This window comes from Sparus aurata, chromosome 1 (assembly GCF_900880675.1).
Source record: "Sparus aurata chromosome 1, fSpaAur1.1, whole genome shotgun sequence".
Classification (NCBI taxonomy): domain Eukaryota; kingdom Metazoa; phylum Chordata; class Actinopteri; order Spariformes; family Sparidae; genus Sparus; species Sparus aurata.
In genome coordinates this window covers 19,976,761-20,000,921 of record NC_044187.1, presented here as the reverse complement: position 1 = coordinate 20,000,921, position 24,161 = coordinate 19,976,761, and the positions used below count along the sequence as shown (strand labels likewise).

The 24,161-nt window shown below is 41.6% G+C and overlaps 1 protein-coding gene across 4 annotated transcripts in view; it reads right to left on the bottom strand.

Moving 5' to 3' along the window:
- Positions 1-11,303, bottom strand: part of pax5 (paired box 5) — a 61,724-nt gene extending 50,421 nt beyond the window's left edge. For 2 of the 4 annotated variants that reach the window (XM_030432384.1, XM_030432398.1), the window contains exon 1: positions 3,980-4,874. In XM_030432384.1, the coding sequence (XP_030288244.1) occupies positions 3,980-4,022 (43 nt within the window). In that variant the 5' untranslated portion in view covers positions 4,023-4,874. Of the gene's footprint in view, positions 1-3,979; positions 4,875-10,917 lie in introns of those variants that run through there. The other 2 variants (XM_030432377.1, XM_030432392.1) reach the window with 2 other exon arrangements.
- Positions 11,304-24,161: the final 12,858 nt, after the last annotated feature.

The window sequence follows — 24,161 nt, the reverse complement described above, 5'->3', positions numbered from 1 at the left end:
GGCATAATTCTCCAAATGTGGTGATATAAGTTGCATTTTAACGACCGGATGTCTCAACGGGGAATGGTAAGCGACTATGTTCACTGTTGCCTTTTTCATACAGGACAACACGCCTATTCCTTGTAGACAGATGGCTACAAAAAAATACAAAATAATTAGGAAACAGAAGAATTCAGGAGGACGTTCCCTCACAGCTGTGTGAGTTTAGCGACAGAGGTCAAGTAATTCATCACACTGACCAAACAAATTAACCACTTGCTCCCAGAAATTCAATCAACACTGGCCGGCTCCGGGAGGTTTTCGATGCAAATTAGATACAAAGATCTTTTTTCTTTCTTTCTTTTGGCCAAATTAGGGCTCTTGGCTTCTTAAAGGGTCTTTCTACAAAAAGCTGAAGGTATACAGTCTCTAGAGGAGGTAAGGGGGGTAGAGAGAGTGCTGGCAGAGGCAGGCAGCTTCATTTTCATCCTGGAGACGCAGAGTCAGGGAGGGACAGACGGAGACAGCCAGGGGACCAGGGGTCATTATGCATCCCTGTTGTATTTTATTTATTTACCCTTTATAGGAGCTGACTTAAGAGCCCAGCGCCTCCTTAAATGTTTGATTGATTCACTGTTTCCGGGAGGAAAGAAATACAGAGATAAAGCAGAATATATTCGAGCTCCCCCATCCAGAAAATAAGGTCCATTAGGCTCTCTGTCTCTCTCTTCCCGCTACATTCCTCTATGTCTCTCTCTGTCTGTCTGTCTGTCTGTCTGTCTCTCTCTCTTTCTCTCCCTCATCTCTCATCTGCCTCGTCACGGCCTGACGACTCAAAAATAAAGCAAAAGAGAAATCGCAACCAAACGCCACCTCTCTCTCTCTCTCTCTTGAAAAAAAGGGAACTAGAAATTACTTTTGGCTGAAAACCTGTTTGGAAAGTTGCCCGCGAGAATACAGATGAAGCAAATTTCCTTGAGCAAACAGTGAATAGATCTGTGAGATGTGCCAGGCAGGCGTTTTGGACGCGCGCTGTTATTTTCTCTACTGAAAGGTGGAAAAATTAATATAATTTGTCGGCGGAGGAGGACTCGGGGGGTCTTGTTAATAAACGCTCCGATATATAAATTGTTGTGTTTCGTCAAAAAGGAGAGTTTTTCTCGTAAGAAAACATATGCTTTGATAAAGAAAAAGAAAGAAAGAAAAGAGGCTCGCGTGTCAGCGTAAATGCTCAATAAATTAACATTTAAATTGCCGTTTCTTTACTTTCGTTGTTTTCATTCGACAGTTGTCGGGATAAACTTTGATTCAAATACATGTAATGCATTTTTTTTCACGTATAGAAAGTGGCGTGTATATTTTTTTTAACCCTTACTCTTTGGGTCGATCAGTAAAGGTAGGCCGCAGCCTCGCCTACTTAATATTCAGCATGCCACCATTACCATTACAATACGTGATTATGAAATTCAGCTCATTATCATCACAATCACCTACTATGGATTTTTTAAACGTCACTGGCAGCCTACATATATTTATATATTGCTGCTCGTGGTGCCAAACACGCTCCAAAGTTGTAGGAAAGTTACAACCAAACGATCGAAGTGATTCAGGGATGAGATGGACCAGTGAAATAATGATTTTTTCTCTTTAGAATCCACAAGGCTGGAGTAACATAAAGTAACTTTATAGGTAAACACTTGAAAACATTTTTTTGTTTTTGTTTTCACAAATACGACGATTCAAGTATCAGCTTTTATGGTGAGGACCCACACAAACACGTACACACTTTGCACAGCTTGTGAGTGTGAAAATCCCAGTAAAGTGTGTTTTATAAAGACGTTACACCTTTCAATTAAGCTTTAAAATCAGTATCTTGACCTTTAAGCACACGTGCAACAAAGAATCGTAACAATATGAACTTTAGGCTATTTTATAATGATTTTTTAAAGTGTTTAATTGTCACACACACACACACACAGACACACAAACACACACAAACACACACACACACACACACACACACAAAGACACACTGGCTAAACAACATTTACACGCGTCACAGTCGATTCAACCCAACCTCTGTGTGTGTGTGTGTGTGTGTGTGTGTGTGTGTGTGTGTGTGTGTGTGTGTGTGTGTGTGTGTGTGTGTCTGTGCCTTTGACATTTTTTAGTTGTAATCGTTTTAAAGCGTCTCCGCGCTTTGACATATATAACTTTAGCTGCGCTGTTACCGTCAGCACCGCGGATCATTGGCTTTGGTGAAGCGGCAGGGAAAAGGAAACATGATTCGTTCTAGTTTTCTTCTCGGATGTGTGTGTGAGAGAGAGAGGAGGAGAGAGAGTGTGAGCGTGTGTGTGGCTTTTATTTTTTAATCCTGCAGGATAACACACCGTGGGAACCTCTGTCACTCACATAGGACGAGTCCTCTGCGGGACTAAAGTGCAATAAAATATATAAAGCGTGATCTATTACACGCCGGAATGCCTGTTGGACGCGTTATTACGCAGAGCCACCGAATGTGGGACTCCTGTCTTTTTTTTGTTTGTTTGTTTGTTTTAAATGCCATCAATCAAGCTTGTTGACAATAAGTTTAAAGTTCTTCAATTTGATCATTTCCTGGGCCTTCATCACAGCTAGTCACTGGAGCAGATCATTTATGTTCATTTAACATATTGTAGTTGGAGCTGCTGTTTTGGGGTTCTCCTTTAAAGCTGCGGGGAGGGGGGTTGTGCGCAAAGACTAAAAAGATGGACCACGGAAGTCTTGATTTTTTCACTTGTGCGAAATAAATATCAGTGTGAAGGGGAGGGGAAAAAAACAAAGCAGTGCCCGCCATGTCACGACTGAGTGAACAAGTTGTGCCCCCCCGCCCCCTCTCCTCCATTCATGTAGCGCGTCCCCAAGGCTGCTGGAGTGTCCTTGGGCAAGACAGTGTGTGTGTGTGTGTGTGTGTGTGTGTGTGTGTGTGTGTGTGTGTGCGTGTGTGTGTGTGTGTGTGTGTGTGTGTGTGTGTGTGTGTGTGTGTGTGTGACCTGCTGGGCAGTGAAAGGAGAATCTCCCTGCGGGGGATCAACAGAGTCTCACCTTGTTATTATTCTAAGACCTGAGCAGATCACCCGGTGTGTGGTGAGTGCAGTGTGTGTCTGGCTAACCTGGTTATGTGCCGAAACACTGATACTGTTTGTGGATCAAGTTCAGCTTTTAGTCATGCTTTGTTACCCCGCTCTCCCTCTCTCCCTCTCTCCCTGACCCCCTGCACCTCCTCTTCCCTTCGAAAGGAACCAACACAGCGAACCGTCTCACGCAAGGCACGCACAAACACAACAATGCGCGGGCCTGCGCTGCGTGGATCACGATGCATTTTATCATCATTCTAAAAAAAATTAAAATATCACTTCAGCTACACGTCTCGTGCCCAATTTCGACGATGTACACCTGTTATATACACTGCTGCAAGAGTCAAGGTAATTATAAAAATGAAAGAAGTTTAGGGGATGAATGGAAAATTCACAAAAGGGTGCCACGAGAAAATAATAGAATTTGGGCCCACACATTTGCATGTATCCACATTTAAAACACTACAAAAAAAAGATACCTTTAAGGGGGTCATTAAGTGGAGAAACCCATCAAATTAAGCTTCAAAATATTGTTCTAACAGGAGGAGAAACTTCTCTTGCGCAACAGATCTTCAGGCTGAATCAAAGATTTCTTTCAATTAAAGAAACATCAAAACGTTTATCGTTTATCATTTATTTTTTAATTAATATTTCAGCATCGTTGGGAGACGTTTTTAAGTCGTTTTATCAAGGAAAACAATAATATTGATAATAATAATAATAATAATAATAATGATAATGATAATAAGAGACTAAGCGATGATTTATTTGTGCTGCTGTCATTACCGCAAACGCACGAGTTGTGGTGTTGTGATGTGGGGAGGGGGGGTTATTTTGGTTCATGCAGATCAGGTGGAGGAAATTATATAAAGGTGTAAACTTACTGTGCATGGCAGCAAACGGGTCGTGCTTACAGTGAATCTCCATCAGGAGAGCTGGAGGGCCCCGCTGCGAGACGAGGGGTCTTTAAAGAAAAGAAAAAATGCCACCGGACGCTCCGCTTCACTCGGCCACCGTGACCTCCAGTTAATCGGAAAAGGTAGCAGTTCCCCTTTTTCTTAACTGATTAAAAAATTGGGTTTTTTTTTTTTTTTTTACTTGGTTGACACTTGATGAACAACAAAAAACATGTATGATGGGAGATTTTCAGGAAGAAATGGTGTCAGAAGTCAGAGACGGGCTCCCTCCTCATGGGGACGGGACACCACACCGGCTCTGTTCTGGCGTCTCCAAAACCAGAGGAGGGAAACGACGGCGCTCATTCCTTCAGCCGCTCGTCAACAGCGAGTCTCCTCAGTCCCAGAAAAAAAGAAAAAAAAGAAAAAAAAGAAAAAAAAGAAAAAAAAAACAGATTCAAACTTCTGCAAAAACTAAATGATAATAATATGCAGAGCAAACAAAGTGGTCTGTTCTCTCTCTTTCTCTTTCTCTCCTTCTCGGTCCGCTGGCCGTGACCCCTGAACTGCGAAGGAGGCTGAACTTTCTCTTCTCAGTCCGTACAAAAATATTTAATAAATACACAAATAAAAACAAAAAAACAAAACAAACAAAATAAAAATAAAAAACCCAACTGGAAATAATATAAGTAATTCTCTTCACAGATCCACGGTTGTTGTTAGTTATTTTTTTCTTCCAGGTTACTTGCTGCACATTTCGTCTGGTCAGAAATCGTCCTCGGCGGTTGCTTTCACATTAACACTTGGTAATCTCCCATGAACACAGCGGCTGAGAGCGGATGAGTGCTCACATCTTGAAGTCTCATATCCTCGGTGCCAAAAAAAAAAAAAAAAAAAAAAAAAAAAAGGAATGAAGAAGGAATTACGCAGCGGGAAGATTAAAAAAAAATCAGCACTCTCTGGTCAGAGTAAAAGCTGCTGAGACTGATGTGAGAGTTGTCATCCAGCTCTCGCTCACTCTACTACAGCTCTCCACCCCCCCCCCTCTGTGTCGACCGGGACTCCTGGTTTATATGTGGGACTTTGGAGACGCGTTTTTCTTCGCGCTGGAAAAAAAGAAAAAAAAATAGTCCTGTCCAAAAAAATTAAAAGGGTAGTTTTCTCCGCGCTCACGGCAGAAAAAAAAACCGCACAAAAACTGTGGTGCAAATAAACATAAACAGGCTTGTTTAACTCTGAAGAGAGGAGCTGGCTTCCTGCGCCCACAGTCCACGGTGGCGCACGCCGCGTTTCAGGACCTGCTCTCGTGCGGACAGCGCCCGCGCTCCCAACCCCCTGGAACCCTAACCTACACGCGCCGGCCAGCTGTCCGTCAATCACGGAGGAAGCGGCCAATCACGAGGCGAGCCCTGCCTCCGCGTCACCGCCGGCTCCAGATAGAATCGGGCGGGGGAGCGCGCCGATTGGCCCCCAAGAATCCCGTGGGCCAATGACGCCCCGCATGTATTGTGCATCCGCCAATGGGGAGGCTCGGTGCAGCGACGCAGGGCTCGGGGAGTAGATGATCATATGTTTAATTTCAATTAACGAAGTAAGAAACTTAATGCCTTTATACCCGTTTGCGCTCAATTTATTCATGTCAATATTAAATGGCTAATTAATTGAGTATTACGAAGAAACAAAATGGAGGCTTAGTTGCAGCAAGACTTAATAAATGAGGGAAACTCAAACAGGAGATTGTCCATCTTTCAGGGGAAAACAGGAACACATAACCGAAGAAGAAGAAGAAAAAAAAGAGAGAGAGATCCGTTTTACAGGCCCACAAACACATGAGAGTTTAAAATGTGTGAGTGAAAGCTGTCAGATGTGATGAAAACAACCCCCCCCCCCTCCCCTCCCCCTCCCCTCCTCCTTCAGCACAATGTCATAAATCTTTAGCTTGGGGAGACTTGAGAGGAAAAACATATGAAACATGCATACCCGACTCATTACCTAATTGATTGCTGATCCAAACGGATGTCGTTTTTTCTCTACTCTCTCTTTTTTCCCCCCCTTTCTTAATGAAATGCAATTGGCGAGCTGCGCGTTTACACTCCAAACTGAAAAGAGAGAGGGATTCATTACGCGCTCGTCCCACCTGATTTGAGAGGGCATATCTCAGCCTCGCCCCTGTAATATTAACCTCACAAATAGCCTAAAGCGTGAGCCAAATTAAAAAAAAAAAAAAAGTGTTATTTCCCTTCTTCCTGTTTTCTAGACATTTAATCATTTCAGCTCCACGGCGTTCGTATACCGCGCGCATCACAACCCCCTCGGATTGGACGCACTAAACATGCGGCTCTCACCTTTCATGAGAATATCATTAGAGGTGCCTCCTGCGATAATCACAGACGATCAACTAAAATAAAAAACAGCCTCCACCTTATCCCTCCTATAGTTTTCACCTCTTGCAGACTGACAGGCTTCTTGGTGTACCTCAAGGCGATGAATCTGATACTGAAAAGGTCAACGTCTGATATTATTGAGTTGATTAAATTTTCTAATTTTTAATTCCTCTTTTGAGTTATCGGGTTTTTTTTTTTTCGCCTCCCTGTCAAAATACGCGCGCTTCCTCCTTCTACACCCTTAAAGACGTCTACGCTCAGGTTGTCCTCATTAAAAAACAAACATATTTACATTTCAGTCTTATCATTATTTCTCTCTTTGCTTTGTGTTTGACACCATGTCAGAGAGTGGAAGCTTGGAGGGGTTTTGCTTTTAGGGCTTTTGCTCTCGCTTCTCCTGGTGAGGCTGTTTCCAGCATGAGCCACGAGGGGGCGCTCAACCTCGGGACTATATGGCCGTGTGTGCACGCGACACACATACGCACACGCGCGTATATGGAAGACATACAGGAACTTTACTCTCAACACTTTAGAGCTCGTGGGTCCTCCAGGATCTCCAGCGTGGACACGAACTGACCCAACGTGCGTCCAGGCCCGCTTGGACGCACCGCATCGCACTATCTGTGAGGACCTCTGTGCTTCCCTGTGATTTTTTTTTCATTTTTTGGCTCAACAGTAAATGTAGTTTCGTGAATCTTCATTGATTCCACGTCCCTGCTCTTTAATCCACTGACAGGAAAGTGCAGCCTGAGACATTCACACTAATCCTCATTCATATTTCACATCTGCTTTACTGAGTATTCATGAATTAGAGGCCTCCAACGAACCTGACAGACAACAAACCTCATTGATTTTTTTTTTCTTTTTTGTTTGTTTCTTTTGGGTTATTTTTTCCTTTCTTTTCTCTTTTTTTTTTATCCAATAAAGACCAAAAAAACAAATGAACCAGATTGCTGTCAAGAAAACTGAACTTGTATTTTCAGACTCGGATCGTGCACTGAAGACGTGGGCCTGCTGTTTTTAGGCCTCACATGACCAAAAAAACCAGGCGGATTCAGACAATACGAGTGACTGAAAACAGGCGCTGCTGCGAGGAAAACACTCCGCAAACTGGGAAATCGTTCAGCTATTTGCTTTTTTTTCAAGCGTGTAACAATAAACAGAATCTTTAATTCAATATTTTTTGTGTGTGTGCGTGTGTGAAGTATTTATTTCCTTTTCCAGACAAATAAATAAACATTTTTGTGGAGTAATTGGCTCTTGAAGTCTCCAAACAAGGACTCCAAAGCAAAAAAAAACAACAAAAAACAACAACAACAGCGATATATCTTCCGTGTGTTTTTCTTCACATTGTTCTCCCTCTGAGTCTGTTTTTATTTATTGAGACATAGACACGGGCGCCTTTTCCTCCCCACACACAGAAGTAAATTGCAGCCGTCGCCCTTGTCTCTCCGATTTGCAAATTAAATACATAAGCAATTAAAAAATCCAAACACAATCAATCATGTATACAAATTGTTGTTGCTTTAGGGTTGAAAATTTGGAGAAAACTTCCATCAGGGTAGGACGACTTTAATCCGGGGGTCCAACTCCATTACCATATTTCATTACCTTGGAAATGGGAGGACGGGAGGGAGGGAGGGATGGGGGTGAGGAAGAGGGTGTGTATACTTTTTTAAACATTAGTAAGAATGTGGCGGAGTTGTGATAATCATTCGGAGGCAAATTGGAGGCGACGCCGCTGTTTAAGTGTTCCTCTCGCTTCCTCCCTTCCCTTCCCTCCATCCCACCATGAAAGCCTCGGCTGTTTTGCTTTTTTGCGCCCGAGCCTCGAAACGAAAAAGCAATGAAAAATTAATAGCGCATGTTAACTCCACCAGCTCGTTTATTACACGCCCGCTGACTGTAAACATAATGAGAAAGCCGCCGTATCTCGTCTTAAGTTTTCATTTGCTTATAAAAACATGTTTTAAAAAAGTCATAACTAATAAATAAAATATATGGACTCGGAGGAGAGTGAACCGTCTTGGACTTCCTCCTCCCGCCGAGCAAGTGGATCACGCTCCTTCGCTGCCGCCTCTCAGGCCCCTGCTTTTGTCGCCGTTTTGAATCGATGACAACGCAGGTAAAAGATCAGTCTGTCATCTGTCGAGATGAAGTACACGCGCGCGCGCGAGGCCCTGCTGGACGTGGTACCAGAGCTGTGTGATGATGGGGCACTCGAGGTCAAAGCGAAAGTAGGCTATGCCATGTGAGGTCATCTCCCCTCCCTCCTCCTCTATCTCTCTCCATCGCGGCTTTTCTTCTTCTTCTTCTTGGTTTCCCCGCAACATCAGAAAGCAAATCTGGCCTATACTTCACACGGAATAGGATCTGTGTTTCACAAATGTGTCTGGCAATGAACTTTAAGTGGAGGATCACGTATTTTTTATCCCCCCCCCCCCCAAAAAAATGGAGAATGTTTGGAGCCGAAATGGTCAGGTGGTCTGATGCTCCGTTTGGTTATCAGGCTGCATGTACGCACGCACGCACGCACAGGCACTCACGCACACACAAAGGGTTGTTTGAAGGTGATGCAGTATATCTGGACCAAAGCAGGGACCTAAATTTCCTCTCTCATGGAGAACTCATCATACTTCAGCGTCAGGGAATCCAGTTTCGCCTGTTTGTGCACGGGTTTTTCGTTGTCACACTGAAAAGGGCAATGGTGGCACATTTACTGAAGGCACGCAGCTAAATCACGTGTCAGATTTCCAGAGTTTAATTCGACAACGAAGTGGCTATTCTTCAACTAAACAGCTGGTGTGAAAGTCATATTCCGCAAACAACTCTTCAGTGTGGATTTCTCTTTAAAAAAAATCACAGGAAGTTTCAGGGACTAAAGACTGGAAACAGATGAGGGATCTTTCCGTGATGTTTGACTTATTAGTAAAATGATAATTAAAAGTCAGAGCCGGACTGAAATGGCGGCCCCGGCCTGCTCGCACTTTTACGCACGGCCACCCTACAGGGCGGAAAGCGAAGGGGAGATAAGGGGGGCCCTCATTAGATCCACGTTCATTCCCCCAGCATCTCCTTTGTACCCCGAGCACGTATTTTGAAGTGAGACGAAATAGAGAGAGGCTGTAGGTGAAGGCCCTGGGCCCTTAAGACTTTACACGCCAACAGGGGAGGGCCTCCTTTAAACTCTGATTTCCTCCGCGGTTAAAAGGTTATTATCCAATTGCTACATATCCCATCGCTTTCATCGTTTTTCAGGGGCAAGGCTCGCTCCACAAAAGACTGCAAAGGGGGGCATTATTTGTGCCACAGAGCGAGAGGCATTGTTTGGTGACAGAATTTCCATAGAAGGCCGAGCGCGAGATCATGTTTTTTCTTTTATGAGACAACATGGAAAACACCTCCTTTTTACAACAATGTGAGATGAATATGGAGAACAACACTGCAGCATCATAAAAATGTTTGTTTCGTGGCCGTCTTAAACTTCTATAACATGCGTGCTTTCATTCTGACAGGCAAGCAGAGGCATCACTACAGCAGGTTTTTTTTTTTTTTTTTTGGTATTCAATGGACAAAAGCATCTCCACGATGCGCGGGGGGATCACCTGCCCACCGTTTCTTAATGACAAACGACGTTTTATCAATGCAGACGCAGCGGGCAGCATTATGAAATGATGTGATATCCATTGGGTGCCATAACAAGGTCGATGGCCTGATAGACTGCTGTACCAGACCCCGCTGTTTTTATGAATAGGCCTATAGGAGATGAACCTGTTGAATACGCCGATGGAGACACGCAGGAGAGAGACCAGACCAGACTCCTTCAGAGAGGTATTTTAGACTGAACTTCAACAAACAAGAAAAAAGTTTTTTTTTAAAATAAGAGTTTTCATGTATAACTCTGTGAACAAACAAGCCTGTGCTATCAGTGTACCCCTCTCAGGTGTGAGGAACCAACACGTGGAGGTGACCTGACGCGGAATGTGAAACCAAACCAACAACTTCAGCCACACTTGTCTCTCGGCGAGCACACAACGCCAAAAAGATAAATCAAGAACAGGATGTTTGATCAAACGTTGACTGATATCAAAATCATATCTGAACCTTAGTAAAAATAAGCAGCAAAAAAGTTGTTAACTCGTGTCAGCTAATCATCCTGATGTCCAAAGTGTCATCACTGGTCCATAAAGGTCACAAACTTAACATGAAACTGTTCAATTGGTGTATGTGCTTCAAAAATTAAGTTAACTTTCCAGCTTTGACTGTTTTCCGTGATAAAATACCAGTTCAACAAACTTTGCATCACTTGTAAAAACTCAGGACACCTTACAAAAGTTTTTTTCAACGAAGGATTTCTAATAACTAACATTTCCACAAACAACTTCAGTTTAAAAGTTTCGCATTAGCACGAAAGAAAGAAAGAAAGAAAGAAAGAAAGAAAGAAAGAAAAGCAGACAAAGAAACCAAAAGGCACCAAACGTTTCTCACTTGTTGAAAAGTTCATCTCTTCCTAAAAGTGATATGAAGCCGGTGCGACCCTACCTGCTCTCCCCAGCCGCAGTGCAGGACTCTTGGGCCCCTGGTCCATGTTCCCCGGTTAGAACAGGGGGAGGTGATGAAGGGAGGAAAAAAAGGAAAAGAACAAAAACTTTTCCAGTGTCCCCCTCTCCCCCTCACTCTTTCCTCCCTCACTCTCTGACACTGTTTTCCTCCCTCTCTCTCTCTATCTCTCCCTCTCCTTCACCACCCCCCCTTTTCGTCCCACAGTACTTTTGGGGCGATTGGGGTTGAAATAATTCGACCCTTCCGCTCCCTATTGCACTCCCTGCAAGTGCTCAGTCAGCTGCAACTAAACGCTTTAGGTGGAAAAAAGGCTTCGAAGGGAAGCGTGAAATGATCACGCCGAGTAAAAGAGCCGCTCTCTCAATGTGCGCTCATGTCCTGTCCCCCCCTGTCCCCCGCCACCCTGCACGAGCTCGCGCACACAAATGCGAGTGACGTGCACGCGCATTAAACACACGCGCGCGCACGTACACACAACACCCGGCCTCCACCCATCCCTGCAGGGCCGCGCCCCCCTCCATCGCATCTGTTACCAAGTTCCACTTTACTAAACTTTCCCGCCCCACTCTCCCCTTCTCTTTCTCCGACGCTCTCCCCCTCTTTCATGTGAGATTCATTTCCTCTGGGGCAGCAGATAGCTGTGGAGGCAGGTAAACTACGTGCGTAATGCTCGTGTAGGTTTCGCTGTTTACACTGACTTACAAACGAGAGAAAGTCATCTGTTTTGTGCAGTGTCCTTTCAGCAACTTCCAAGAGAGCGTTTGCAAGAGTTTCTCCAAAACTCTTCCCCTCCTCTGATGGTGTACACCTGTTACGCACGGTGCTCTGTACGCATTACGCACGGACGGAAACACCGCGGAGCAGGCGCACTGCGGGGGCTACAACTTCAACTTCACCGCTCTGCTGTCGGAGAGGGTGGCGTTCTCCCCCCGCACGCACTGTGTGTGCGGAGTGTTTGTGACAAAACGGATAGTTCCGGTCCTCGGCTATGATTGTTCGCAGAGGCACACCTGTGAAGGCACGACGTTGAATTTAAATATTAATTTGCCAACTGAAAATTTCCACTCATACTGATACTCACCGCTTTGTTTGGTTCTCAGAGAGAACTTTGTTCTCTGGCGGAACAATGACATTCAAGATTTCCTGAACATGTGTATTCTCTTTGGCTCTTTCGCTTTTATAAGAGCCAACATCCACTGATCCAACTCACAGGGCACTGCTCCTCTTAGTTATAGCTCACCCTCTCTGTGTGTAACTCAGGACCCCGTTTGGCTTTTAATTAACTGAGCCCCCCCCCCCAACAAAAAGAAAAGAAACAACGAGAAGACAGGTAAGGCCTCCGGCAAAACAAAAACAGCGAAAAAAAAACAAAAACGTCCCTGTTCTCGCTTTTTATCCAACAAATTATTTTTTTCTTTCCAACAAAGCAACACTGGTGACACACGTTAAATGCATCAGATGAAATCCATTTTTAAAAACCACTTTACTCCAATAGAAGAAAGGTGATAAAACAACCTTAAACGCAGGCTATCAAAAAACCTGAGTATCCTCTTGTGTAAATATTTGCATATCCGTATTTTAAGACCAAAGCTGAAACTGTGAGAACAGCGGAAGTGCCTCTTTGCGGGAGTGAATATGATAATAGTTAGGCTCGAGTGCGTCCTGCTGCATGTTAAATGACGGATAGGCTCGAGCTTGAGCCGGAAGTGAAGGGTCCCTGCCAGATAATCCACCAGAAATATCCACATCTGCCTGATTGTTGAGGCGACAGATTCAGCGTCACGACATGTTAACACGCCAGGTGAGAAGAAAAAAAAACAGAAGAAGACAAATGAAACGAGTGGTGAGGTTGAGGTGAAGGCCACCTTCCGTCAACTTCGTGGACAAACGTGACACATCTCGCCACAATTTCCTCTTCTGCAAACTGCGGAAGAGAGGAATTCAAGATTTAAAACAGACGCGTTTTTGGTTGCAGCGTGTTATCATCAGCCTTCTCATCCCGTCTGTCCTCCAGACAGCTGCGGGTCTCAGGGTTCACGCGCAGCCCCGAGACAATTGAGTGCGGAACAAAGCGCGAGACAGCCACCCATTTTGCTCTGCTTGTCGCCTCGCGCTGCAACACTACGACCCTGACCTCCGGCTCGCGCCCAACAACATCAAAAACAGAAAAATGGGCTCCTGATGTTCCCGCGTGCTGGCGGGAAACTACTAAAGGAAATTCCCAGAATCCCCCCCAGGGCGGAGGGATACACACCGATAAATCGATTATAGGCTGATATCAGGAAGGGGAAAAAAAAGAAAAAGAAATGACTCATGATTAAACTTGAGTTGAGACTTTGAGTCAGGTGAATGTTTGTGTGAAGTGGGTGACATGTTCTGTAAGACACACATAGAAACGTGGTGGGAAGTGAGATTTCTACTTTTTATTTACAAATTAAAGAGTCATATTTATCACTGATTATAACCCACTGACGTTACGAATTAGACTGCTTAAGATGTATTGATATATATATGTGCCACTTCTGCCAACACCACAGAGCCTGCAGACTGACTCTCCAAAGGAGGGAACGATCTTGAATCCTCGGCAGACTTCCCTCAGCCTTATCTTTTTACAGGCCCCAAAAGTTCAATCTGTATGCGAGGCCATGGCAGAGGATTATTCAGTGCGCTTCCTAAACGTGTTAGCTCGCAGAAAAGACTGTACAATTATCTGCTATTGAGCTATTTGAAGAAAAAACCTAGTTATTATATTCTATATAAGATTTAATTTTTGGGGGGGATATTTTGCCAGGCTATGCAGTGAAGGACAGGAAGAAGACATTAAAAAATGTAATATCTAATGCAGAACATTCACACAGCTGGAGGGAAATGGGATTAATAAGGCCTATTTTAATGGAGCTTTACCTGACAATTAATTAACACAGTTGTGTGAATGTGAATAATAGAGCATTTTCATGTATTATTCTTTTTTTTTACAGAAGGAATACAACATTTATAAATATAATGCAGTTGTTATGACTGTAATAAAATCATTATGATTAGTCAAGGACAGTGTTTTATTATTATTATTATTATTATTATTGTTGTTGTTATTGTTATTATTATTATTATTATATACAAATAAACAACATCTAAATATCAATTCATACATTAGTTTCCAATTTTTAAAGATGAATAGGCAGAATTGTATTTAGACTCACTCCACTTAATAACTATCATCAATAAATGGTAAATTTGCAGTTAATTAAACTTTGGTTGATAGTTTCTTCACTGTTAAACAACAATATCATGCTTTACAAACCATTTATTAACAACTGTAAAGGTTTATAAGCAGTTGCAACTTTTTACTGGCCATTCAAATAATGTTTATAGAGTATTTAATAAACATTTACAGAGTAGTAATTGCAACATTACAGTAACAATTGCTTAATAAATGTTATAATAACAGTAAACCAACTATTAGCTCAACTTTATTTAACTATAAGTGTCTCATTTTAACGATTGCTATTATAAAATGTTATCAAATAATACCCCTATAGCAAATAGCTAACAATATATCTATTTTTTATTATGTTCTGCCTTGGATCGTTTTTCTAATATCCTCTCATTTGTCTCAGTCGCTCCACATTTGGTTTGCCTTCAGCAGCATCCCCTCAAAGAATTCGCCGTAGTTTAGATATTAATCATCACTTGTTTGTTTTCCATCCCCCGTGCTAATTAATGTAATTAATATGAGGGGGGGGGAGTAGTTGGATCGGTGACCCGCGCTCTGACCGAGCGGAACCGGAAAGAATCGCATTAAAGCGCGAGAAAGAAGAACTAAAGGGACGATTAGAACAATAAGTAAACACGTAAACACAGGAGGAGACGCTCAGTGTCTCTCTGGGATTTTTCTGGCTTCCATCGGACCGTTCAGAGTAGTAGTCAGCTACAGGGGAGGACAGCTGAAAGGCCTCGGTTCTGACAGGGTTCAGTCAGTTGTATGTGTGGCACAGAGACAATGATGTGTTAATGTGTTAATGAAGAATTACATCTGCATGACCGCTCCGACTGGTGGCAGCTCAGAAACAGTCTTTTACTTTAGCAACTGGTAGAAATACTACAATAAATACAATTTAAAAAACAAAAAAAAACAAAAACGTAGGTCACCACAAGGAAGAGTTCTTCTTTCTAAATAGGAGTAATGGTCTCATCAGCAAAATGTAAAAGGCACTCATGCAGAATGAGCCCTTTAATTGATTTAATGTTGTGCTATTCGTTATAATTATCATGTGTCTTAAATCATGATATCGTCGGATTTACATGTAAGTGCAGCATCTAATGTTGTAGCTGTGGACCACAACTGAACTTAAATATACTATGAGTTTACATTTTAATCATCTCATCTTATGTTTCCCATGTAACCCCCCTTTTTTTCTGCAAAGGGACTTTAGTTGTCAGGTAGAGGTTTGATATTTGCCTCTGAATTGGTGTGAAGCAGAAATTTAAATTCCTGTAAGTGTTTCAAAGTGTTTTAAGTAATCTGTACTGTTACTTTCCAGCACTGCCCATAAATATGTTCCTTTAGTCAGTTCTTAGTAAATGTTAATCAAATGATTTTTACCACAGGACTATCCAGAGTTACTCGTCTGGCAGCCCTGCTAAAAAGCCTGGTTTTGGTGCCATTTATTTAGCGTATTTTGCATAATTTACATCAGCCCAGTTCCCTGTGTACACCCAAAGAGCTTCACTAAAGATGAAAGGAGACTTTTGCTCCTAAAACCTTCTAATAGTTCTACTCACACCATTTTTCAATTCAGTTAACATTTAAAAAAAAAAAAAATCTTAAAATAGTCCCACCTTTTTCTCATCTTGTTCTTTTTCTTTTTGCTGATGTTGTTTTTGTTGTTTTTGCTGTTGTCTTGCCAGCTTTATATCTTGCGCTATCGGTCCTTTTATTATGAAGACCCGTGTACATTTTTGTCTTTAATAGAAAACATACTTACTTATCAACTTACCCAAAAGTTCCATCTCATAGTTTTAATGCTTCTCACTCTTGTGCTTTAGGCGACTCATGCATGGCTTCAACAATGGTCCCTCGTGTGTCTCATAATACCACTTTTGATCCAGCTGTGTGTCTCATATTTTTGTGGAGACCTGAACTAAAACAGTGTGATAACTACTCTCCTCTGGTGCTCAAGTGTTAGCCATGGCCTTTCCCCCCAAAACAGTGAGAGTGCTGCACCGCAGTGCTGATTGAGCTCACCTCTATATCCCTGGGATTTAATTCAGAGTGGCACTTCACTGTGGCGACACAAGCTTTCCTTTCTGCGGCCATGGTGCCTGGGTGTTGCTGTGACTATAGAGGCTAGAAGGGGGCTTAAGGGCTGCAGGGCGGATTGAGAAATGGGACACATTATTTGTCCATGAAACATTATGTGACACAACATGACACCCGGCCATTTGTATGTAAAGGTAAACATTTCAGCGTGACGATTCGACAAGAGCGGACAAGGCTCCTGTCAATGTGGTTTTATACTCGCAGCTGAGAAAGAGGTGTTGTGGCATCGTGTGGCTCCGTGTGTGTGTGTGAGTGTATAGAGCTTCTGTTCACAAATTTAATCCCCATAGACACAAGTCACTTGGTCCGGTCTGAAAAGGTGTTGTCAGGCTTGTTCTCCTTGTCCAAGTCCTTTCCTGCTGAAAGCACTGACAGAGTGTTGATCACAGAGCGCCACTAAAAGTGTTTCTTGGACTGACGTGTGTTTGTTTGTTGGGGGAGGAGGGGTTCACCTGGACTGGTTATTCATTTAATTTGTTGAAAGAGTGTGGCAGTCACTCCCAGAAGGGTCCAATGGCAGAGATTTTAAAGGATAAGTTCAACCAAAAAACTATTCAACCCCCTGCCAATGGAAAGTCGGATGAAGTCTCGTATTCCACAAAATATTTCTGGAGCTTCACAGCAAAACAATGTTGCAGCCTTCTGTTAAACAACTGAAGTAGATTGGGACTTGTTTTAAAATGTAAAAAAATAAATAGCTGTTTGACAACATGTCAAAGGTGTATAAAACGCCTTTTTCAAATCAATTTGTGATCTCTGGGCTTCAGGAGACTTAGGTTACTCTGTACGAGTTATATGGAGGCATTTTGTTTTATTTGTTTAATCATTTTTTAGGTTTTAAAACAAGTCCCCATCTGCTCCAGTTGTCTGGGAGAATGCTGCAACACTATTTTGCTCTAGAAATGTTTGATGGACTGTGAAACCTCATCAGCATGTGGATGAGTAGATAATGCCTAAATTCTCAATTTCTTTGGTGAACTTATCCTTGAGATGTCAGCTGGCTGCACAAAAATGGCCCGTCAACACAGGAACATCCTGCTTTACAAAGACAATTGTTCCCCACCTTTTCTGACCCCTTAAAATCAGGCAAATGTTTACTTGAAATGTGAAGACAAGCTGAAAGCAAAGATTGATTTTTCGTCTCATTTGATGAAGAGTTTGGCGATGTAATGTTACACATCATCAGACAATATAAACTTTTCAACTGTCAAGCCACCGTGGGCAGTGTTGCAAATCAATGAGCAGGACTAATTAATGGATATGTCGTCCTTCTGTATGTTTTTTGCCCCAATGTGATGAAGTACTTTGATTTGTCGGTTATTTCATGTGGTTGATTCTACAAAATAACCAGACATGTGTGATCATTTTATCTATAAACACTTTCTTAATTAATTTTAGTAGAAAGGCACTACATCACAACATGTATCAATATGTTGATGTAAGATTACTGGACCATGATTGAACATTTTAGCCATATCTTCCAGCCTTTATGTGAGGCAGTTCTAGAAGCCTTAATTATCCAGTATTTCAGGAAGAAATAAAGGAAAATGCAAGTTAGTTTCTTCCCGTGACCATGTAATTTCCATGTTAAAAAAAAAAGGAGCATGTCAATGATAGTCAGTATCAAAGCTGGTGGCATAAAAGGTGGTGTGGAGGTGTTCTTACCTATCGCACGCCTGAAAATGTCGTAAAATTTCAATAAGACTGAGAAAAAAAACCCAAAAATATTCTGTTACACAGCTCAGAATTTTTAAGGCTTTGCCCCTACGACGAGTCATGATTCCCCTCCGGCTGTGTTTTATCATTTGTTTCCTGCTGCATGTGAGCTTTGCCGCTGATTACTACATGCTCTACTTGGCATATTAACTCCAGAATCTACTGAATATCTCTAATACACCATCAGTGTCTTATCCTTCAAAGCTATTTGATGCTGTGATATCTATTATTTAATGAAAATATAACACCTGTGTTAATATGATTGAAAAGAGCCAACGTTCGCTGTAGTGATACAAGGCAGTGTGTGTGCTGCAGTGAAAGAAAAACACTGGTGAGGGGACTGTAGCCCCACAAAATGCTGTACATCCGGAGTTTGCGAATGACTCCGGCAAAGAGGGCCCCATATGGGTGATGCATGGGAGCCATTTTTGTTCAGAAGCGCTGATCCAGGGCGAGTCTCTTTTTTTTTAGAGGGAATTCCTCCTGCCTGGCTGCTTTGATACATGCTGGCTGGTTGTATTTACATACATACAGTAACAAGGACGCCTGCACCGAGCAGCAGAAAAAGGAAGCAGACTTGTTTTCAACAGAAGTCTCGCTACAGAACTGAAACAAGCTGATGCAACCGGTTACGGTTGGAATCTGCATCAGCAGGTGCCAGACACGTCTTTCCTTCATCTTACAAATTATTTTCCAGGGCTGCTACTCACTATTACTGACTTTATTCTTGATTAATCAGTTGTTTAGTCTGTAGAGAGTCAGCAAATTGCAAAAATATAAATGTTCATCACGTGTCCCCAGAGTGCATAAAATGTTTTATTTTGGCTGAACATCAAACAAAAAAAAACACACAATATTCTGTGGACTATTATAGAACACAAAGAGAACCAAAAAGGAGATGAAACCTTTTTTTCATATTAGCTTAAAGGGTCTCTATTTAACTATTTTGATTTTACAATTTCCATATATTTATCAGTTCTTTATTGGCCATATGTGAGCAGATTGTAAAGTGACCTTCTCCGTCTTTCTTGATTGCTGTTGGATGATTTGTTTAATGCTGCTGGACTGTGGCTTTCTTTTTGCGACAGTCCAAAGGATGGGACTTTATGCATGTTCTCGAGTGCTTCGTCTCAGTGCCTCTCTCCGCTCCGCTAACAGATAGCAACAGTAGCTTACGTTAGTTTAGTGGTGGAGTCAGCAAACACAAAACTATCGACCGGCTTCCAGCACAACACAGAAATTCCACAGCACCTCTTTAAAGTATAAATGTGTTTTTATTCTTGTTACTACTGTTGAACTTTTTTATAGGACCACTCTGCAGCAGCGCATTCATTGTTGAAAGGGGACATTTTTTCTGTGCTTACTGAAAATCTGATTTGGGGGGGGGGGGCTACAAGTGCAATTTGTGACATCACAAATAGTTTGGAAGTCGATATTCAGCATGCAGAAGTTTGCATATACATAAGCCTCCATTGCATATACACTGAGAGGCATCTAATGTCCAGCAGTCTAACCTGTGAAATAAAAGTTAGAATTGACCCCCACCCCCACAATGTTAATGTTACTACCATTGGGTTACGTAAACGTTGGTGACGCAAGCCAACATTAGGGCTGTACAGTGTGGCGGAACCATAGTGTAGAACTCAGCCATTCTTATGTTTTTTTCCCACAAACTGGCATACACCAAGACTGCTGACCGCTAACAAAACACAGATACAACATGATACAAACGCTGTTCAACTATGGACTGACAAAGTTTGGCTGGAGCTTGAACCAATCGTTGGAATTTTAACATCAGACATAAACAACACAATCGTTTTGGGCCCGACAAACAATTTTGAAAAATGTATTCAAAATTATAATGTTTTTAAGTCAGGATGCACAATATGGATTTTTTTCTGCCAATACCAGTAACTGATAATTACCTGCGTCTCATGGTTGATCCCAATAATAATTTAACATTTTTGTATTAAAAAAATAAGTTCATAACCTGTAGTTTATGCACCCCTGAGGGCAAAAAGGCTAAGATGTAGCAGGCAAAGATGGATGATTCATTATACATAGCTGTAATTCGATTTATTTGTATTGCAAGTTACAATTGTTTTGTCTTCTTATGAAACAAACGGCCACTACAGTGACGACATGTGTGGCTCTTCAGAGGTGCAGCAGGTCTACGTCATGAACGCGACGACAGCACTGTTGTTGGTGCATACCGTCACATACTGTGTGTAAATGCTGCACTTGTTAAGTCAACAAAAGCAATTTGTCTTTGTATAATCATTTCTATTTATAGGCTATAATTTAACCTAAAATGTACATTTTCCATTATTTGGCCAATTATTTAGCGGTCCAATACATATCGTGCATCCCTATTCTTAAGGAAAATAGATAATTTATTCTGCACCTTTCTACAAGCTCCGTAGTTGTATTAATTAAAAAAAGAAAAGATTTTCCATAAAAAATGTTATCAATACAGTATGACCTTTAAAATGGGCTCTGCAGAACTTCTGTGTTGTGCTGGAAGCCGATCATTAGTTTGTGTTAGCGGACTAATTTCTAAACTATCTAAACTACCACCGTTGCTCTCTGTTGGCAGAGCGAAGAGAGGCAATGACATGAGGCACTCGAGAAAATCCAACTCTAGTCCTTTACAAAGAAATTCACAGTCCAGCAGCATTGAACAACTCAAACAGTTCACCCAAAGGCTTGTATAGGCAACCGAGACAGAAGAGGAAGGTCTCATTTTATGATGTCATGTTACAATCCACTCACATATGACCAATAGAAAAGTAATAAATATATCGCTATACATTTTTTACATAGAGCCCCTTTTATACATGTATGGAGCAGATTTTTAAATGATTAATCGTCTCATTCTTTCAGCTGTACTTATTTCTTAAAAATCAGGATTTATAAACCATTTCTCAAGTGCACCTCGGGTCAAAATTTTGACTCAATCTGAGCTCATTTTCTTTGAAAATCCTCCCATGAGTTTTTCATCACACTAAATCCAAGCAATAGCAGTGTATAGAACAGACCTTTGTACACAAATGACCCTCAGTTGCAGAATATTGCCAATACACCTCATGTCTGACGAGAATCCTGTTTTGATAAACCACTTCATCCAAAGTGTTGGCTGCAGCATCTGGTGCCAAATGAAAGTAGGAACCACCATGGCACATACAAACACCATCAAATGAGAGCAATGACATGCTTCTTTTAACTCCTTCTCCTCAATAAAGATCATTCATCAGGCAGAACCATCCCTCAGGAATGTGTGATTGGAAATCGGGGGGACTTTAAATCCCTGTCCAGGACTCTCCATCCATCTTCAACACGCCACTGGTCCTGGACGCTCCGAGATGAACCGCTGAAGCAGATGCCTCCATTCAGCCTGTCTCCTCTACCTTTTTTAAAATAATAATAGTAAATGCCGTCAAAATGCATGGAAGCCAAAATCAGGCGGCCACATCACAATTTCACTGAGGCAGTGAGGCATCCCGGACCTGCATCCAATTTGGAGAGATATGGGGAGCAGAGGAGGCAGAGGGCCCCCTTGTGCAGTTCCCAAAAACAAAACAGATGCAGGATATTAAGTGTGTGTGTGTGTGTGTGTGTGTGTATGTGTGTGTGTGTGTGTGTATGTCAGATGTATACATGGGCTAAAAGAGGTGATAGTGTTGAGACATGAGGTGCAGCCTAACCTTTTGAAGGAAACAATCCAACTCTGTGATGGCCTTTCCTGTGTTGACACGCATGGAGAAACCTCCCGAATCAGATGGCATTCACCCACTGATTCCCTATCATAACGCCCCACGCTCACTATCATTATGATGGTGACACCTACAGTTGGATATACAGAGTTCACAATTATTCTCATGATATGGAAGTGGGGACAAGATGGATGTTAATGTTACACAGTCTGCACGAGAGCCAAGTTGGCATAATTTTTCTGTATTCTACGTGTTATAAATATGACTGATGGCGATAGCCAGTCTGTTGAATTACATTTACATATAGATTTACATTCCCATCAACATGTAATAATAGCAGAAGCCTGAAGGTCCGTACTAGTCACTCAGACATGCATGCACACACTCAGTGTGCACATGCACATATTCTGACATTTCATAGCCAATATTTGTGCCTTATTGAGGAAGGTGAAAACACGTAACATCCATCAGACTGACAATAGTCTGAGTAGTGGAAAACAGTGTCGGGCCCTGCTGGATCTTTTGTGTGCAGAAAGAGATATGATGCCTCAAAAGGCCCCCAGTTTGCCTTTCTACGTCAACTTTAATAATGACATTTTATAATCAGAGTACATGTTTCACAATAATGTAGTCTGAGGGTATAGAATATGTGCAACCATAAAAAGATAATATTTTGCATAACAGTAGAGTTCAAACACAATGTCATTTAAGAGCCCCAATTTTTTTGCAAGTGTTATTAGGGCATTTTATTAGACAGTGGCAGTATAGAGCTGATAGGAAACTTTGGGATAGAGAGAGAGAGACGGGGGTTGACAGGCAGCAAAGAACCGAAGCTGGACTTCAACGAGGAAAGTTCTCACAGGATTTATTTATGTTTTGTTAGACCTAATCCAACAGTTTCATATGATGATTTTTAAAGGTGAGTCTGGAGATTGAAAAACTATTAATCCTATCCAACAAGCAAGCAGACAAACAAAACACTAAGCAATAACAACAACAAAGATGCAGATTGTACAAATATGCTTGATAGAAAATATTCTTTGTATTCTATTGTTTAAATCTTCCCGTGACCTCCTCTAATCCCCATCTGATGAAGACACGAGGGACTGTGACCTCCACACCCTCTGGTTTGAACAAATATAGGCCAAAAGAATTTCTTAATTTCACATATTTGACCAGTTTATAACAGCACACTGGGGATGAAACCGTAGTCATATAATTCAAGAATAACTTCACATCACAGAAACATTAGGAGCCCTTTTATCATATCTGAATGTATAGGATTAAAGTCTCGATAGCAGATAAAACAAAAACGAGTGGCAGGGCTCCAGGGCAACTGTTTTGGTTGAACAAGTGCCCAAAAATCTGTCAAGTTCAACCAAACATTTTTGTAGGTTGCACGAGTGTGCCTGAGATTTAGCAGGTCTGGTGTTGTGGAAGAAAAGATTACAAACCATTTAGATGTGCAAACAGTTGCCCTTTAAGATATATTAGCCTATAAACATATAATCTGTAGATTATTTTGCATTGTATATCTCCAACATTGCTTTTAAGTTTATTTTCTAGACAATTAAGGTTGTCACATTTTTTGTGTCTTGTGTTGTAATTTAAGTTAAGATTTTTTTTTTTTATCTGCACCCATATTTCTTTGAACAATCTTTTATGAAATGTGTTAAGAAATTTAATTGAAATCTATTAGTGGGTGCACCTTAATTATGTGTTGGTGAAAGTAAATGAAAAAGTTGCTACTAATGTAAACAGTCCCTGAATGAATCAAGCACTGCAGGCAGGAGTACGGAAGAGGATTAGGGCCACATGTGAATTTCTTTTTTAGTTCTGACTTTAAAGTCAGAATTCTGAGAGTAAAGTCAGAATTCTGACTTTTTTCTCAGAATTCTGAGAATAAAGTCAGAATTCTGAGAAAAAAGTCAGAATTCTGAGTATAAGTCAGAAGTCTGCATTTTTTTGAGTTCTGACTTTATTCTCAGAATTCTGACTTTATTCTCAGAATTAATTCTGAGAAAAAAGTCAGAATTCTGACTTTAATCTCAGAATTTTGACTTTTTTCTCAGAATTCTGACTTTAAAGTCAGAACTAAAAAAAATAATTCACATGTGGCCCTAATCCTCTTCCGTACAGGAGAAATCAAATGTAATACATTAAAATAATTTGGCTTACGGTTTATCTGACAGACATGCAACTAAAATTAGGGGGGAACAAAGAGCGTCTTAAAGTATTATAAAATATACAAGCTTTTTATGGAGTCTGGTGAAGACCACGTGTTCTTGGATGAGGGCTGAAGAATTACGGGGACACTGACAGACAATATTTCTAAAATCATGGCTAAAGCTTTGCCTTAATTTCAAGCATAATTGAAACGTATAGAAATCCCTCATTTAAACTTTAATCTAATCAAACTTCACATTAATTACCTGGGTTTAGGGGTTCCCAAGTATCCCCATAGTGACAGCCTC